The 20,221-nt window shown below is 39.5% G+C and overlaps 1 protein-coding gene across 3 annotated transcripts in view; it reads left to right on the forward strand.

Annotated features, from left to right (window-relative positions):
- MIS18BP1 (MIS18 binding protein 1) overlaps nt 1-20,221 on the forward strand; it is a 184,037-nt gene that overhangs the window by 155,111 nt on the left and 8,705 nt on the right. For all 3 annotated transcript variants that reach the window (XM_085884325.1, XM_085884342.1, XM_085884332.1), the window contains 2 exons: nt 4,234-4,388; nt 15,731-15,809. In XM_085884325.1, coding sequence (XP_085740451.1) covers nt 4,234-4,388; nt 15,731-15,809 — 234 coding nt within the window. The remainder of the gene's footprint in view (nt 1-4,233; nt 4,389-15,730; nt 15,810-20,221) is intronic.

Raw genomic sequence — 20,221 nt, forward strand, 5'->3', positions numbered from 1 at the left:
AGAAAGGCACACGCTCATTCAAAGCCAGACCAATCTGCGAGAGATGTTGACTGGACTCACCACGTGGGACCAATCCTGTTAGATGAGGAGATGGTTTTGTGCTCTGGGAATCCTCCAATGAGGTCGGTGGGCCGTATTAAGAGTGGGATATAACAGGCGAGATACACAAGCCTTCAGGATCTCTCCACATGCTTCATCTTCACTTGAGATTGACTGCACATTGAGAGACTTCTTCAGAGACATAGTCCTTTGACACATCCATTTGTTGGCACTTCAGCGAGATGTTTGAGCTTTGAGATACGCTTGAGCTTGAGACGCACTTGAGATTGGAGATTGTAGTCCCTTTGGCATTTCAACAGACTTCGCTAGACCCTTCTCTCTCGGACAATCGCTGGCTGCTTGCTCGCTCGTCCACTGAGCTCGCTGACTGCCCTGCCACACGTCATCTCGATGGGAGTTGCGACAAGCCGCACTACACGAGACCAGTGCTGTGAAACAGAGGAGAGTGGAGGACAGTCTGACCCTTTGTGAGCTACTGGCTATGCTGATAACTGGGAGGCTGCACCAGATTCTCAGAGCTGTCGTGAGGTTTCAAGGGGTCTGAGCCATACACCCCCATCTCTTTCTTTCTCTCTCTTCTGTCTCTCCCTTTTCTTTGATGAATGCATGTGGGCCCGAGTGTAAAGTAAAAAATTAATTGTAATTATCCAACATCCGTAAGGTGTGAGTGTATGCGTAGGGGTAACAGGAATGTACCTGATTGACTTGTAAATATGTACTGTAACTGAACTGTGTATACGTGCCCCAACTTGATTGCATGCATAAAGTGAAACTTGTCTCCTGACTTATCCTACTCACATCACGACAGTGGCATATGGCAGCTGAGGTGATCAATTGATATAGAGATTGGGCTGTAGACAAGATCGCGGTCACGTAACTTGGTTCCATTCAGCACATTAATAAGATTTGTCATGTGACTGTCAGCACAATACTCGTTCGTACTGTAAACTTCACCTGTTACCACGGCTCTGGACGTGGGAGCCAGCAAGAAGTTCCCAGGACGATTGAATATCGTGATCACTACGTGACTTACCAAACCCGTGCTACGGCCTGGGGTTCAAGGTTCGCCATGAGGGGAAGTGCTCGAGTTCTTCCTGAACACCCGGTCCCGAGGCCACCAAGCACGGATAACTCCACGCTCTGGCAGGTTGTTTAGCAACCACAAATGCCAATTCGTACCGCCAATCCTGGCAGAGTGTCACCTTTAGACGACGATATCAAGGGGGGTTCGTGCCCTCAACGCACACCCACATTACTACCAATAGATACAGTGAGTGTGCGCTGGCTAACAAGAGCAAATAACGTGGGCTAGAACTTCCTGGCTAATGCTATGTACGGACTACACTGAAGCAATAGAAGAAAAACGCTACGAACTGGGTACATTCACAATAATCAGCAAGTTTATTTACAGCAAGGGCGAGGATAGGTATGTGTGCAATATGCAGGGGATTTATGACAGCAATATTTGTACAACAGGGAAAAGCAAGGATTGGTCTGGTGTGGCAAAATAAATGCAATTATTTACAAACACAAGAGACACAGTGAGACTAAAACATCAGAGAAACACACACGCACGCGCGCGCGCACACACACACACACACACACACACACACACACACACACACACACACACACACACACACACACACACACACACACACACACACACACACACACACACTCCTTCCACTTGGGTTTCATTGGTGAGGTAAGAGCTAATTGGTTATTCCCTCCATTCACAGGTGAGAGAGGTGGGGGGGAGGGGAGGTATTAGTTTCTCATATATTAGTTATTGACCACTCCAGTGTAGCTTTGGCTGTGTACTTTGGGTCATTGCCATGCTGAAAGGTGAACTTCTGTCTCAATTCAGCTTTCTTGCAGAGGACAGCAGGTTTTTCTCTCGGATTTTTTCTGTGTTTTGCTCCAACCATTTTCCCCTCGATCCTGACAAGTGCCCCAGGCCCTGCTGATGAGAAACATCCCCATAACATGATACTGCCACTACCAAGCTTCACAGTGGAGATGGTGTTCTTTGGGTGATCTGCTGTGTTGGGTTTGTGCCAAGCATAACGTTTTGCATTTAGGTCTAAAAGTTCCATTTTGGTTTCGTCAGACCACATAAGTTTTTGTCATATCGCTTCAGAATCTCTGGAGTGGTTTTTTGCATACCTTATACGGGACTCAAGGTGGCCTTTTTTGAGTTATGGCTTCCTTTTTGCCACCCTACCGTACAGGCCAGACTTGTGCAGTGCTTGGGATATTGTTGTCACATGCACACAGTGACCAGTCTTTGCCATCAAGGCATGTAGATCTTTCAAAGTTGCCATTGGCCTCTCCGTGGCCTTTCTGATCAGTCTCCTCCTTGCTTTGTCATCCAGTTTGGAGGGACGGCCTGATCGAGGCAAGGTCTTTTTTTTTTTTTTTTTTTTTTTGTATACCTTGGTCGAGGCTCGTATGAGAGCTAACACACAACTCACAGCAAGGAGGCATAAGACAAGAGGGGCGGGAGTGGAAGGGACAAAACAGTGGGGAACAGACACATTAGGTGAACTGTGGAAGGGAGAGGGATGGGGATGGGATGGGGAACATGGCGAAGAGAAGATGGACATTTCAGGGACTTTCAGGAAGGAAAGCAGGAGAAATGAAGGAAGAGGGCTTGGGTGGATTATCGGGGGTAGAAAAGATCGAGGATTTGGATGGGGGAAGATAAGAGGTGGTGGTGAACAGCTGTTTTGAAAGCCTGGAGGGAAGAATGGGAAAGAATAGAGTGAGGAAGTTTATTCCAAAGGCAGGAAAAAAGAGGAATGAAAGAGTGAAGATGAGCAGTGATTCGTGATTTTGGTAGTTTTACCAGAAGGGGGTTGTTGGCGGACCTTGAGCGCCCTGTGGAAATGTGGTGGGGACAAATCGCAGAGAGAGCATGGGGGGCAAGGCTGGAGAGGAGTCGGTAGAAGACAGAAAGACCACCGACCAACCTGCGGTGATTGAGTGAGAGGCCCAAAGACTCAGCTTCATTGCGGGAGATGCCGATGATCTTAAATGCCCTGGTTTCGACAGCGTGAAGCCGAGAAAGGTGGGAGGCAGGAGCACCAGCCCAGAGGGGAGAGCAGTACTCCATCAGGCTACGGACAAAAGCTTTGTAAGTGGTCAGGAGCTCAAGAGGGCCGAGGAAGGACTTAGCACGACGGAGGATTCCCAGTCGGCGACTGGCTTTTGAGGCGAGGTTGGAAATGTGACTTTCCCAGGAAAGGTCATGGCAGATAGTGAGACCTAGAAGCTTGAAAGAAAAGACTTCTTCCAGAGGATTGTTGAGAAAGTGGATGGGGGGGGTTGTAAACGATCCTTTTGAAGAGACATAGTGAGAGTGTGAGATTTGTCTGGATTGGTCTTGGTGGTAACAATCCACCTTCCACTTCTTAATGATTGTCTTGACTGTGCTGCAAGGGATATTCAAGGCCTTTGGAATATTTTTATACCCATCCTCTGATCTGTGCATTTCCACAACTTTATCCTAGAGGTCTTTTGAAAGCTCCTTGGTACTCATGGTTGAGTCTGTGCTGTGAAATCCATTACCCAGCAAAGGAAACCTACATGAACAGCTGATTTTATTCTGAAATAATCAGAATCACTACAATTTAACACAGGTGGAGGTCAATTAACTTATGTAATTTTGAAAGTGATTGGTTACACCTGAGATAATTTACAATTACTATTATAAAGGGGGGGGGTGGGGGTGGACACTTCTCCAACTAAGATATTCCAGTTTTGTATTTTTAATGAATTCTCTGAAATTTGTGAAGTTTGTTTTTCACATGGAAGTTGTGGGTTATGATGTATAAATTAAGGTGGAAAAAGTTTGGTTTAATGCAATTTAATTCCAGGCGATTCGGCAACAAAATGTGAAAATTTTGAAAGGGGGTGTGGACTTTCTATGGGCACTGTATATTTATACGCTTGGAGAGTGGGGGTGGGTACAAATACCACAGACAGTCGGAAGAGGGCGTGGTCAAAAAGTTTGAGAACCACTTATGTGCTTGTGAAACACCAAAGAGGCTCAGCCAATTATGATTGTGTGTAACCCATGTGTATTTTCATTTTCATGTCAGTAAATCAAACATGAGTTAACAGCATATTTCAACTTGTTCTTCCCTCTGCTAAATCATTTTCTCGTAGGTATCCCACCTCCAGCAACTGAAGCAGAAGGACAAATCTGATGTATTAATGTTGAAGAGTCCATTTGAGAAGAATTCAACCACTCCTGATTTCCAACACCATATTACACCCAACTGCAGTTACATCAGCCCTGGAATGCTTTACGTCCCTGACAGGTCAGGCTTTAAAGTTTTTTTTTTTTTGTTAATCCTGGCAGTAAATAGATTCTGCAACACCCTTGTTAGTATATAAGCAAGCACACTTTCCCAGATACAACACAAAGCACTACAAGGTGTTGCTTGGCTGCTTATTTGAAGCAGGAATCTACCTTTTCACCTCTATTTTTCCTGGTAAACATTTACAGTCGTAGCCAAAACTATTGGCACCCTTGCAATTTTTTTCAACTAACTCACAATTTTCTCTCAAAATAAGTTTAAATTGACAAAAGTATTTGGTCTCCACAATTCTTTATTTCACTGTTAATATTACCAAACCTTTGTTTTTGATTCAGAACTTAATATATCCTTTTAAACCAGAAAATAAAAAGAAATGGCATTGACAAAATTATTGACACCTGAGACTTAATATTTGGTAGCAAGCGCACACAGCCTTTGGACAAAATAACTGTAGTCAAGCACTTCCTATAGCCATGAATGAGCTTCCTTCACCTCTCTACTGGCAGTTTGGCCCACTCTGCTTGTGTACACTGCTCCAGTTCTGCAAGATTTGAAGGGTGCCTTCTCCCAACTGCTGTTTTCAGATTTCCCCACAGGTGTTCAACGGGATTTAGATCTGGACTCATTGCTGGACACTTCAGAACAGTCCAGTGTTTTGTCTTGAACCATTCCTGGGTGATTTTTGAAGTGAGTTTGGGGTCATTGTCCTGCTGCAAGACCCATGACCTTTGACAAAGACCCATCTTTGTGACAATTGGTTGAACATGGCACTCCAAAATGCTTTGGTAACCTCCTGATTTCATGATGCCGTGCACACATTCAATGCACCCAGTGCCAGAAGCAGCACAGCCACCCCAAAACACCACTGAACCCCCTCAATGTTTGATTGTAGGGAAGGTGTTCTTTTCTTTGGAGGCTTTATTTTGTTTTCTGTAAACACAGACTTGATGTGCTTTTCCAAAAAGCTCGAATTTTGTCTCATCTGTCCACAGGACATTCTCCCAGAAGGATTTTACCTTGTTCAGGTGTGTTTTGGCAAACTCCAGTCAGGCTTTCTTATGTATCTCTCAGCAGTGGGGTCCTCCTGGGTCTCCTACTATAGAACCCCCTTTCATCGAGTTGGCAGCGGATGGTGCGAGTAGAAACTGTCATACCTTGTGTCTGAAGGTCAGGTTGAATCTCTTTGGTAGTTGATCAAGGTACTTTCTCCACCAATCGAACAATCTATTGCTGCAATCTTTGATCAAGTTTTCTCTTGCGGCCACGTCCAGGGAGGTTGGCCACAGTGCCATGGGCCTTGAATTTCCTGATAACATTGTGTATGGTGGACACAGCAACATCAAGGTCTCTAGATATAGACTTGTCGCCTTGAGATTGTTCATGCTTGGCTACAATCTTGTGTCTGACTTGCTCAAACAATTCTCTGGTTTTCATTCTTTTCTCCATGCTCATTGCAGTACACACAGTGACACAAAACAGCAGAATGACTCCTTTTCTCAATTCAAACTGGTTGAACGAGTGATTTTTTTTTCCTTTACGGGCACGTGCAACTCAACACAGGTGAGTTCAATTCCAAATTTAAGGAGAATCACTGACTTGAAATCCAATTATTTCTAACAATTTCGAAAAGGTGCCAATAATATTGTCCAGACCATTTTAGGATTTCTGTGTGGAATATGCTAAGATTCAGTCATTTTTTCACCTCTTTTTTTGTTTTGTTCCACTGCAAACCAAAGAAATACATTGTGGATACCAAAAGATGTTTTAATTTCAACAATTTTATGTAGTAAATGGTGCATTATTAACCTCCGCCATCGAAGATCGGAGGTTACTGTTTTCACCCCTGTCTGTTTGTTTGTTTGTGAACAGTATTACGGAAAAACTCCTGGACGGATTTTGACGAAACTTGGTGGGGGGATTAGATATGGTCCAAGGATGAATTTTGGACTTGGTCCAAAGTCCAATATGGCCGCTATGGCGGCCATTTTGAAAAAATATTTGAATTTTTGTTTTTGCATTTCTACATGTTTTAAGTGATTTCCAACCAAAAAAAAAATTGTTGGAGAAAAAAAAAAAAATTTGCAACTTTTTTTCCAAAAAATTTCGATTTTATTTGAAAAATATTTGAATTTTTTTTCATTTCTGCATGTTTTAAGTGATTTCCAACCCCCCAAAAACATTTGTTAGAGATAAAACCCCCAGAAATTTTGCACCTTTTTTTTTTCAAAAAAATGTCGATTTTTTTTTTTGGCATTTCTACATTCGTGTCGATCTAGTTTAGTTTATTAAATCGTGGTTCAGTAGAGTCTGATCCGTTTTGACCTACAATTCATAGGATATCAGGTTCACTTAAGTGACCCAGCAGTATTGGCGGCGGAGGTTTTGCACTCTACCGAGTGCTCCCCCTCTAGTTTGAAAAAGTGCAAGGGTGCCAATACTTTGGACCATGGCAGTAAATATTATTCGTTTGTATTTGAGCAACAACTGTCTTTTACTTTGCATTGCTATTTTTTTGTTTCTTTTCTCCCACTTTCATGCTCTGTTGGATGTAGTCATTGTATAGAATTGCTCTCTTCAATGGTAATTTTCTTCATGAATGTTATGTACTCATATTTACCCTCTTGAACCATTTCTGGGTGATTTTTATTGCATTTGAGGGTATTGCATTTGGGTCTGTTTGTTATTGTCTGTCTTTTTGTTTGTCCGCACACAACGTGAGTACGGTTTTTCTCTGCAATCACTTGGCGGATTGACAAGACATTTTTACCATCGGAGCAACGACTGATGTCATGATTATCATAAAAACATTCTATGTCATAAGTCATGTGTTGTGGCAGCCTTGTTGGAAAAAAGGAAAAACTTTGGAAATCTCTGAAACCGCTCAACGGAAAAAATAGAAACTTGGCACTTGGCAAATACACCACATGGTGAATAAGTATGATGTTTAGCTCACCTGGAATGTAGTTCCGGGGAGCTTATGGGATGGTGCAATGTCAGTGCGTCATCTGTCCATAAACACTTGCAACTTCTTTTCTGAAGCTACAAACATGATTTTGATGAAACTTGACCACAACCTTCATCAGCCGTTATGTACCAAAGTTTGTTCACAGTATTTATATTGGGCCCTAAGGGGGTCTAATATGGGGTTGCCTCAAAAACACCACACACATATTTGCTTTCTTCTCAGAAACTACACACACAATTCTGATGAAACTTGATTGGAACCTTCATCACCCATGATGTACCAAAGTTTGTTCACTATGTTAAAAAAAAAATCTGGGGCTACGAGGGTATACCGGGGGATTGCACCCCAAAATATGAATTTTATTTCTTCTCTGAAACTACACACACTATTCCGATGGAACTTGACCACAACCTTCATCACCCGTTATGTACCAACGTTTGTTCACGGCATAAAAAAAATCCATTGATATTTACTTTCTTCTCCTTTACACATATTTTGTGGATCATCCATGCGTACCCATGACTCCTTGGTTTTCTTATCCAGCTGCTACCAGGTGAATGCCCAGGGGTATTGCCTCCTGTTTTATCTTTAGCTTATCTGAAATTTAAATTCCAGATAAGGTATTGTCATCATGCTCTGTCCGTCTGTCCACCTCCTTTTTTGACTTCTCCGGCCAAACCGCTGGCCCAATTTGGCAGCAACGTTCCTCTCCTGATTGGTAACAGGAATTACAAAACTCGTTCCGGTCACATGACTTTAAGAAGGTCAAAATGGCCAACTCAGTAAATTTCTTCAAAAATCTTCTCCAGACCCACCAGTCAGGATGCTACCAAATTTGGGTTACAACATTAGGCCAGGGTAGGGGTGTTAAGTTGCAGAGGTCATGCTGATCACGTCACCAGAAGTGTCAAAATGGCTGACTTAGTCAATTTTTGTGAAAATCGCATAAATCCCTTGTTAAAGTCTCAAGGGTGTAAAAGTCTTCAAAAGTCTAAGAGATCTGAAAATGTTGATAGGAGTGTTGGGGAAATTATTACTCTCTAGACAAGAAACCTTTGCCTCAGTCTGAGTAGGTCAAAGTGTTTGTGTTTTTCCTCTACTGTTCTACTATTTAGTTGTTAAGGCCTACCACCTACTTATAATCTTGTCTTTCTTTGACACTTTGGACATTGCTTGGGTTTCTGAAAGTACAAGGTGACCGGGCTGATAAGCTGTGCATTCTGTTTTTGCGATCAAAGGCCTCTCTGCTTATAAAATGGAATGGATATATGGGGAGGGGGAGAATGATCAGGGAGAGAGCAAATAAATGGTACAGAAGAAAGAACTCCTTGTGGACATTGATTATTACTGGACTTCTGTGGTTTATTTATCCCGATACATGCAACACTGAGTCGGCTAGACGTTGAATCCTCGAGGAGGTCAAGATCCCTCAACAATCAAGAATCCTTTCGATCACGACGCGGTTCGAGGATAGAAATCCACGTCAGGAGTATAAAGTGTCAAAATGGATAGGTTAAAGGGTCAAAGGGTGTTAAGGTCGAAAGTGTCTACGAGGGTATAAAGGGTCTTAAATGGTCTAAAATGGGTCCAAATTGTCTTATGGGTATATTTGTCTCAAAGGTATGTTCCAAAGTCCGTAATTAATATACGTAGTCATGTTCCAATAATAGGTAATTAATGGACATACTCATGTCTAAATGGGTTGAAAGGGTCAAAAAAAGTAGGCTTTCTTACTGCCACTCGACCTGTCAAACCAGCAGCTCGAAGTCTTCTCTTCACAGTTGAAACTGAGACTTCCTTACTTCGACCAGTGTTAAGCTGTGCTTGAAGCTGCTGTCCTGTGAGCCGTCTATCACGCAAGCTGTTCACTCTCAGAAACTTGTCTTCTGATTGTGTTGTGGCTTTGGGTCTACCAGACCTCTTCCTGTCAGAGTTTCCTCCAGTTTCCAACTGTCTTTTTATGGTGTAAGGAAACTGTACTCACTGACACCTTGGCCTCCTTTGCAATTTCTGTAAGGACCTACACTTTTAAGGGTTATAATGGTCTTTGTCTTCCTTTGTTAATTGTCTTTTTCTCGCCATTATGATAGCAATATACTACTTCCTGCAGTGCAATATTGTCCAATTTTTGCTTCAGAGGGTGTAGCAACACAGTCTGTTCCAACACTGCTTTTATACAGACAGAGGGTTTGTAACTAATCAACAAAAGATGAGACCCCTGCAGGAATTGTTTGCATCAACTTTCAAGGCTTAATTTACTTCCATTGCTGCAGAACAGCTGCATTTGCTGACCCATTACTTGTTCTCTGAAAAGGGCCTTTTTTAACAACTCTGAAATTTACATTATTTTTCAGTTTTTGGTCACCTAAACTTTTTTTTTAACCTCTGGCAGTTTACTGCTTGGCTTTGTACCATTTCAGGTTATTCACTGGACTTGAACTGCTTAAATTTCAGTAAAAATGGGGGTGCTCTTAAACCTTTAAGCGGTCGTGTATATATACACATATAGCATGTTAACATTGAAATAAACATTTAAATACAATAAATACCATGTAAATTAAACAAAAACACATGACTTTTACCTTTTTATTTATTTCAACACAGTGAGGTGGATGATGGTAAACTTATTACGCACTCGCACTGTGCTCTGCATAAATAGAAAACACAAGATTTAGCTCAGGATGATGCTGTTAGAGGGGGGAGGGTGGAGTGAAGTGGGGAAGAGGTGAGTGGGGAAGGTGATTCAGTTAATAGAAAGGCAGCATTATCTTTACGACGAAGGTGCCCGCAGCATTGCTACAACCCGCAATTGAGAAGGGTAACACAATCCTTAAATCACCTTACCTTGAACTACGATCTTCCCTTCTTGGGGACCAAGGTAAAGGCCCTGTCACACCTTGACGTTTTATCCAGCATATGCCAACTTATGAAAAATTTGGCGAATACGCCGGCACACGTCGAATACGTTATGGGTAAGTTTTGTATACGTTAAGAGCCCGCTGAAGCACGCTGGCATACGTCATAGTACGTCGAGCTCGTCGACAAATTTTAAGCATGCTTAAAATTTTTCGACGTATGCCAGCGTATGACTTACACGTTCCGCATTCGCTGGCCATAAGTTGTAGGCACGTTATGCGATCATTGACACACGTCGACACACGTTACTTGTAAGTTACTCATTAGTCGAAACACGTCGATGTAATGTTTCGCGTACCCGAAACTTATTTCTAACCTATGAGTATCGTGCTTTGAACCTTGGTGTAACGTATCTCCAATGCATATTGACGTATGTAGACATATTTGTCGTCTTCCGGACAACCACAGAACTTACTGAACGTGTTTCTAACTTACAGCTACCATATAATGGCGTATTGGCAGCGTTTAGGGGAATTGGTATATAAAAATGGGCTTCACAGGAGGAACCCGTCAGTGTTCTGGACTCCATGGTTTTTATTTATTTATTTATTTTTTCTTCAGCATGACGGTGATGTTGACACTTAGATTTCTCGTGCGGTTATGATTTAAATCGTTGAGCGGCAGCCTATTAATAGGCAACGCCACGTGATCGTCGGCGATACGCTGCCGCGTGCTATGCATAAGTTAGACTATCATTGGGCATAGGTTGTGAACGCCGACAACACGCTAAGCATTTATTGGTATAAGTTATCTATAAGATATCGAAACGTTCTGTGTACGTTACTAATACGTTATGCATACGTCCAACTCGTTATGAATACGCCCAAAACTGAAAAAACATCAATAGTTCAGCGTACGCCAGCGTTTTACATACATTTTGATACGTTGCCATATGCTGGCTAAAACGTCAAGGTGTGACAGGGCCCTAAGAGATGTCATCGTCTTGCAGAATAATTCCATCTCATCAGTGTTAACTTGTTCCCTAATCAATCCCTTCACCTCCATTTCATACATGAGCTGCACATGAGAATGTGCTTGAGAACGGGGATTCAAATACAGGTGTCGTAAATTAAATGTTTTGGCAATAAAGTTTGAAAACGGAGTTGGAAAATGAACGTTTGGGAATTAGGTTTGAAGGATAATGAGGTTTGAAGGAAAATGAAGGTTTGAAGGAAAATGAATGAGGAAGAGTACAATGGGGAAGGTTCTACCTACAATCATTGTCTCTGTCATGGCGTACCGCACAGATGCTGCATTTTCTCCTTGAGCCAACCTATGTAACAACTTGATATTTTTGCCAATGGCATAACCTTTCTCTGTCTTGATACAACTAACTTTGTCCATCGCTTCACATTTGTGCTCATTAAAAACGGTGCGTGAGAAACCACACTCGACTCGTTATGTGAGATAAATAATCGTTCATGCACGGGATGCATACGATAACTCATCTCAGTTCAAAAACCACGATTGTTCGAAATGAAACCCTGCGATAGCGGAATCGGAACACAATCTGTTGATTTTGATTGGGAAAACACGTGATAGTAGAACCCGTGATATTGGAGAGTTTACTGTATTTTTAAATATACTGTAGTTGAAGTATATGTGATTACCTACCTTGTCTTGTCATAACAAAATCTCACCAGTGCAATTACTCTATTCCTCTGTGTTTAATTAATTCTTCTGTTCTTCTGGAAAATAATCTGGAAAAAATAGGAAAATAATTCTTCTGGATTGGGGTTGTGGGAGAGGAGAGTAGTTTAGCACATGAATATTATTTTCAAGCCTCTTTAATTCCCTGGACTGCTTGCCCAAGTGTTTTGGCCCAAACAAAAGTGTGTCCATCTGCTAATTTTATGGATTTTGCTTTATTATGGAGGTAAATTCTGAAAATGTACATGTGATCATCTCTGCTTCAAATGGGAAAACTCTTTAAATTGCACACATTTCTTCATTGTGGTTATTTTCCCCTATCAATGCTGTCTTCTATGAGTCGATGTACATGGTATTCTAGCCCATTAGGCTTCTGAACATGCTGTGTTATCTCTGTCCATGCTGTTACATGTGTAGCATAGTGCTGTGTGAGCAGAGGATGGATGACCAGTTTACAATTCATTCATTTTATTCCTCTCACATGGAAGGGGACAGGCATTTAATGCACAGGATCATATAAGTCCAGAACAAAGAGATTAAAATAGGCAAAGGAGTGGAGTGGAGTATAGAGTTCCTTCCTTCTTTCCTTGTTTTCGTTCTTTAATTTTCACTGTCCATAACACATCTGTAAATTGCATCTGGAAATATCAAATCACTCACCATCCTCTTGGTTTGTGTTTTCACATTTTTGTCAATCCTGACATTGCTGTTCTCCCCAATGCTAACCATCTATTAATTTCTCCTCCACATTCTCCACTCACTTCAATCTTAGATCCCAGGAAGGTGAAACTTTCCATTATTTCCATGTGATGGTCTCCTAATCTTAACACGTCAATCTTCTCAGTTGATAAGATTTTAATATTTTTTAGGTTTAAATATAGACCAGCTTTTTCACTTTTCCTCTGTCCCCTTCTTCAATCTATCGGCAGCAGTTTCATTAAGTCCTCTTTACTTTCTGCCAACAGAGTGGTATCATCAACATACATTAGATTGTTGATACATCTTCCTCCAATCCTGACTCCAGCCTCTATTTCATCCAAGTTTGATTTCCTCATGATGTACTCACTGTATTGATTGAACAAGTAAGGGGAGATAATGCATCCCTGTCTAACTCCTTTTTGAATTCCAAACCATTCTCTCTCTCTCCATACTCTCTTCTTGGTGTACCTTCTTGTTTTCTGTGCAGACCTCTTGTCACACATATCAGGTGTTCTGACATCTCCATTTCTCTTAGCATAATCCATATCAATTCTTGATCAACACAATCTAAAGCTTTGCTATAATCTATAAAACAGAGATACACATTGCTTTGATATCCCCTTACTTTTCCATGATCTACCTCAGATTTGCAATTTGATCTCTTCGTTCCTTTTCAGAAACCTACTTGCTCAACGGGCATTTCTCACTTAATGAATCCTTATATTCTGTGTTGCATGATCTTTAGTAATATCTTGCCAGCATGTGAAATCAAGGCAATGGTTCAGTTATTTGAACATTCTCTTGCATCCCCTTTCTTTGGCAATGGTATACAGACCCACTGCTTCCATCTTTTAGGCCATACAATCCTGCTTCATAAAAAATAACTAACATAAACAAAAATATCATGGTCTCTTGGCTATTAAAATGTGGTGGTTTGTTTGCGCTCATTTATCGATAGAAACTGACATACTACTGCACATTTTACTCTCTTGTTGGCATTTTATTCTGGAAAGAGAATGCATCTTTAAGAATATATGACAGAGGGGATTCACATGCTTTCATTGAGAAAATAACAAAAGTGGTATGTGTGAGTTATGGCTGATTGCATCCATTACATGTGAATCTTGCTAACCAGCTCTGTATGGAATGTTTATAAATGTGTGTGCATGTGCATGCATTTTATAATGAATAGGTCCAGTTTTGCAATCCAGAAATTACATTGAGTGGTGAACTATATGTTTCCATGGTTGTAAAGGTTGAATGGAAAAGGGGAAAATTGTTGAGAGCGACAGCAGGGAAGGGTAAATCGCTCAGCTTCTACCAAGTGATTAAATGCAGCCAAAGGTCCTTGGGAAATAACACCTGATATCTGAGCTTAATTGGACCTTGAGTTTTTTGTGACCCCCTAAAGTCTATGACAATATCACATTTTCTTCCTTTCATTCACTTCTACTTTTATATTGTGTTCCTTCAGGTTTATGTTGTCATATATCTCTAGGCACTCTTTTTTTTCTATCATTTAATTTATCTCCACACCTTCTACATTCTAACTCTACAAACAAAAATTAATTTATTACACTCTTGTTCTCTCCTTATATGATTTTATTTGTCATCTGTTCACATATAGGTTGATTAAAAAAAAAAAGTTATCGGTGTGTATGATCTGTTGTGATAGATTGAATGTCTAAAATAATTGATGTTTTGAATACAACAGAAGTTTGGCAGAATTTTCCAGGTCTTTTGGTATGTAGTGCTATCGACATTTGAGAGAATCACCAGATTGTGAGAAAAAGAGAGGGATTTGTTGTAATAAAACAAGTGATATAAAAGTTGTATGATACAATTTTAAAGTGACATAAAAGTGATAACTTGAATGTACGTCATGTAAGTCATCCTTTAATTTTTTCGCTCTGAGAACTGCCTCCTGGTTGTACAGTTGAGAGGCTTCTGAGCAGTCAAAATGGCAGGCCTTGGAACTGTTCTAAACTGGCAAATAATATACTTTTTAATATATTTTTAATTTGGTCATATTCACACAATTAAATCCATCCATCCACCATAGTACCTTATTTTTCAGCGTACAAGTCGATACTTCTTTCCTGGAAGTCTGGGCCTCGTCTTATACTCCAAATCAACTTATCTATGAATGAAGGAAAGAACTAGAATGGCGCTCGGTAGAGCGCATACCTCCGCCAGGCTGAACAGTTTCCATTTTGTATCCCACTGTTGGACCGGATTTCCATCTGGACTTTAACCAAAATCAAATTAGCTTGTTCTTGTCACCTACCCAACTCATTCACCGAGTTTTGTCATAATCCGTCCACAACTTTTTGAAATATCATGCTCTCAATGGTGAAGAATCGCTTCAAAAATAAAACAATTTAAACATTCTGAAACTATCAAAACAAAACAAAACATTAAATCGAATCGATTCGTCCTTGTCACACACCCAACCTCTCCGCAAAGTTTAGTCCAAATCCGGCAATAACTTTTTGAGATAACGTGCTGTGTATCATTTTTGACCCAAATCTCACAATGGTGAAGAATCACTTGAAAAATTCTTGGATCCGGATCTGGATTCGGATCTTCATCAAAATCCAATCAGCTCTTCCTTGTCACACACCCAACGTGTCCACCAAATTTCTTCCGCATCCGTAATTTTGTGAGATATCCTGCTCAAAGACACACAGACAGACACACAGACAGGAGTGAAAAAACATAACCTCTATCCACCATCAGTGGTGGAGGTAAAATTGGGGAGATTAGCCAATTCGACTTATACTCCCACATCCACTTATATGCCAAAAAATGCGGTATATCCATAAATATCTCAACGGTTTTAAGAATATATTTTAGACGTGACCGATTTGTTGTGGAGTGCATTTCAACGTCGTTTTAACGAATCATTCCAGATATGTAAAATCTATCATCCAATTTATTTGCTGTGAAGCACCAGTTTGCTTAAATATTTCTCACAATTGAAGCAACTGCTTCAGATTGTGTTGTTTTTCTTGTTTTTCTTTAGTATGCTACTTGACAATTTTGATAGCATTTGAAGCTTAATGTATAAAATGCATGCAGTTTTGGGATTAAAGATCTTCTGTGTGCACAGGAAGGTGACTGACCATTATGTGTATCGCCTTGAGAATCGCAAAGCTCGTTCCCAATGGTGTAACATCAATTCAAAGCTGGTGAGCCTCAAGGTTTTCCCATCCTCCTTTTTTCTTATCTAACACTTTATTTCCCTATTTTGCTCGTTTATTACGGTACCGAAGGTTACTCTTATTCTAGTATAGCTTCCACTCCCCCTCCCCACCTCACCTTTTCACCTTTATTTGCTTTTAAATTTGTATTCTCCACAACCACTTGAGCATTTGACACAAAACTCTTATCAAAGGAGCTCCTACCCATGGAGAATTATTTAATGGTAACTGGCATCAAAGGTGATGTGGTATGGCAGCTATGTTGGAAAAAAGAAAAAACTTTGGACATCTCTGAAACTGCTCAACAGAAAAAAATTGAAACTTGGCATAGGTGAGGAATTCCTCATGGGGTACATTTGATAACGATGACGTCAGTGGTGCCTTAATTATGATGTCATAATTGGATTGGTCGAATCACTTATATCATCAATACAAAAATTTTTGAAGGTGATCTACCAAAAAATTTGTCGAGAGAATTAAATTGATGTCATCGGTGATGTGGTATGGCAGCTATATTTTTTTGAAGAAAAAAGAAACCTTTTAAAAATATATTGTCCAAAATCACTGAACAAATCGATATCTTATATCATATAGAAGATTTTCCAACATGGCTGTTGATATCAGCTGTTGAAATTGATATAATATTATAATGTATCAAGAAGATTTTCAAACTCTTCTTCAAAAGAAGAAGATTTTTAAAGGTTTTATCTTCAATCAAGCATGGCTGCCAGACCACCTACCTGACTGATGATGTTTAATGTTTTAACCTATGTTACCGATGGCTTGTCAATCATATATGCGAAGTTTTGCATTAATGGATTAAATGGTTCAGGAGAAAGAATTGTTTTAATCTTTTTGTTCAATCCAATATGGCTGCCAAACCACTTAACTGATGACGTTCTAGTTATCAAACTTTTATCACCATGTTTAGTACAAAACATGAATAAAGTTTTGCATCCATTAGTTCAGTAGTTTGAGAGATGATTTTTGTAGGTTTTACCTTTAATTCAAATTGGCTGCCACACCACGTGGCCAATGATGTTTACATTTTCAGACTATATTCCTCATGGTTAGTCACTCATATCTATGAAGTTTTGCATCGATCGATTAAGCAGTTCAAGAGAAGGATTTTTTAGAAATGTTTTCCTTTGATCAAATATGGCTGTCATACTATGTGTATTATGATGTCATACTTATCAAACTAAGACAGACAAACAAAAAAAATACATGGACCCAAATGCAAAATAGTAGGGCAGCTAAATAGACCCCACATACACCCCCCTGAGTACTTATGCAAACATACTTTTTTACAATCCTTAAGGTGTCCATTTAACATTTTTAGATGTTACCATGAAAATTAGGTTGGTCTTGGGGTCTATTTGGCTGCCATCTTGGATTTTGACATGCCCAATTATGGAAAAACAGAAATTTTCATAACTTTTGAACCTGCTCAGTGTCATCACGTTTTGCATTCTCTGCAGCACGGAGATTATTGTGGTATGCCTTCGTAAAATCTCGTCGGCAACTTGGGTGAAATTTAGTTTCTTTTGCAAAAAGGTCAACATCCTTCACCTTGCAGTATAAACTGCTGTTCCCCCAATTGCTGGCACAGTTATCAGATGCCAGTAAGCAAGGCCTATACAATATGAAATAACAGTTACAATGTTATTGGTCAGTTTATACGTGGCAATTAACCACCATGGACCCAACATAAGGCATATATATATATATATATATATATATATATATATATATATATATATATATATATGTATATATATGTATATATGTATATATATATATATGTATATATATATGTATATATATATATATATATGTATATATATATATGTATATATATATATATATATATATATGTATATATATATATATATATATATATATATATATATATATATATATATATATATATATATATATATATATATGCATATATGATTCCTTAGGCATGTTTTTTTTCATGTTTTATCACCATTTTGAGAAGTATGACCCATAAAGCATTATCAAATATTAAAAATGATATAAATAAATTTGTCATGTCAAAATTGTATGGAATCGATGTTTAAATTGTATTTCTGGCATGTTTGGTTCAAAAGTTATGAAAATTTGTTTTTCAATACTAATTGGGCATGTCAAAATCCAAGATGGCAGCCAAATGTACCCCAAGACCAACCTAATTTTCTTGGTAACATCTAAAAATGTTCACAAGACACCTTAAGGATTCTAAAAAAGTATGTTTGCATAAGTACTCAGGGGTGTGTGCGTGGGGTCAATTTAGCTGCCCTCTTATATTGCATTTGGGTCCATATGTTTTATTTTTGTTTGTCTATCTGTGTTTGTTTGTCTTCACAGAACTTTCGTGTTTTTCTCTGCAACCGCTAGTCAGAATGAGACGAAATTTTCACCATCGGTGTGACTACTCATGTAGAATGTTTTAATGATGATTATGACATCATCGATCATGTGGTGTAGCAGCCATGTTGGAAAAACGGAACAACTTTGGGCCTCTGTATCTCTAAAAACGGAAGAAAGGAAAAAATTGAAACTTGTCACAAGGCAAGTACTCCTCATGAGGAATAAGTCATTTCTTAAATGACGTCATCGGTGCCTTCGTTATGACGACATGATTGCACATGTAGAACGCTACATCTGATCAGTATGAAAATTTTTGAGGGTCATCTAGGGGTAAAATGGGCACAGAAAAAATTAATGATGATGTCATCGGTCACGTGATTCGGCAGCCATATTGTTTTTTGTTTTTTTTACTTCAAAAATCTCTGAAGTGGTGAAACAGATTGAGGTGAAACTTTACACAAATGACTGCTTATCCATGAGGAACAAAAGGTTCACACATATGATATCATTGGTCACATGATTTGGCGGCCATATTGGATTTACCCGAAAACCTATAAAAAAAAATCTTCTGCAGAACAGCTGGACAGATTGAGGGGAAACTTCACACAAAATGTTCTCCAAACCTTGAGTGTCCAATTTTGTTGAGGAATAATTGATAGGTCACATGGTTTGGCAGAATTAGATTGAAGAAAAATATCAAATAATTGTATGGAACCGCTTAATCAATCGACGTGAAACTTCACAAGTATGATCAAGTAGTGATGGGGAATACATGTTTTAAATTTAAATTTGATCAGGCACATGGTCTCGCAGCAAGAATTATTAAATTTTTTGATCTGGGTTCTTTTTTTTTTTTTTTCTTCTTTTTTTATAACGCTCACTTGGCTGTCCCTGGATGGGTTTGAGGGTAGAGGAGTATCAACTGAAATGCAAATCCTATCCAGGTTCCTACTGATGGCTTCATCTTTGCTTTTTGCTTGTTCGGGTTTCTTCTGATTATTCCAATGCAGGACTGACTGTACCTATTTGGTCTTCCATTTGATTTGAATTTCATTTATTTTCATCCCATTCTATATTCAGTTGAATAATAATTTAAAAAAACGTCATGGGTCAGGGTTAGATGTCCAATCAAACGAGGGTTTCATCAAAACAGGGCGTCTTGGTATCCGGTCATCACTGCCAGCAGTTACAAAGTGGCAGTTCTAATTATGACATTAATTACGTAACACACCAGTACACAAACACCACCCAAAACATGTTCTGGCGAAGGTCTGCAATCTCTGATTGCTCTTTTTTTGTTATTAATTATTTTTCCGCATGGTTTTCATGGGTTTATTTGCTTTTAAATTCATTTTCTCAGCAGCCGTTGGTCTGTTTGACACAATCTTCACCATGGTATGCATCTACTCATGTAAAAATTTTTAGTGATAATTATGTTGTCATAGGTCACATGATGCGGGCGCCATATTGGAAAAAAGGAAAAAATATTGACCTCTAAATCTCCAAAACCACTCGATTGAAAAAAGTGAAACGCAGCTCATTGTCAAGTACTCACCATTGGGAATAAGTGTTGTTAACCATGACATCATCATCAGTGCTTTTATTTTGACGTCGTAATTCGACAAGTACAACATTTTATCTGATGGGTATGAAAATTCTTGAGTCATCTACACAAAAATATTAGTGGTGAATGTAAATTTATTACATCATAGGCCATGTGGTTCGGCAGCCATTTTTTTTTCCATAAAAAAAACCTTCAAAAATCATCTTCTCTGAAACGGCTGAACCAAGCGAGGCGAAACTTTACAGTTATGACCGTCTCTCCATGAGGAACAGAAAGTTCCCTCAGTATGACAGCATAGGTCCCATGGTTTGGCAGCTATTTTGGTTCACCCTAAAACCTTTTAAAATCATATTTTTCATAACAGCTTGACAGATCGAGGGTAAGCTTCACACACATCCTCCCCAAGTCTTAGGAATACCAGGGTGTTCACAAATAAATGATAGGTCACATGGTTTGGGAG

Source organism: Eptatretus burgeri, chromosome 1 (genome assembly GCF_056783735.1).
Source record: "Eptatretus burgeri isolate ZD-2024b chromosome 1, Ebu_testis_v1, whole genome shotgun sequence".
Taxonomy (NCBI): domain Eukaryota; kingdom Metazoa; phylum Chordata; class Myxini; order Myxiniformes; family Myxinidae; genus Eptatretus; species Eptatretus burgeri.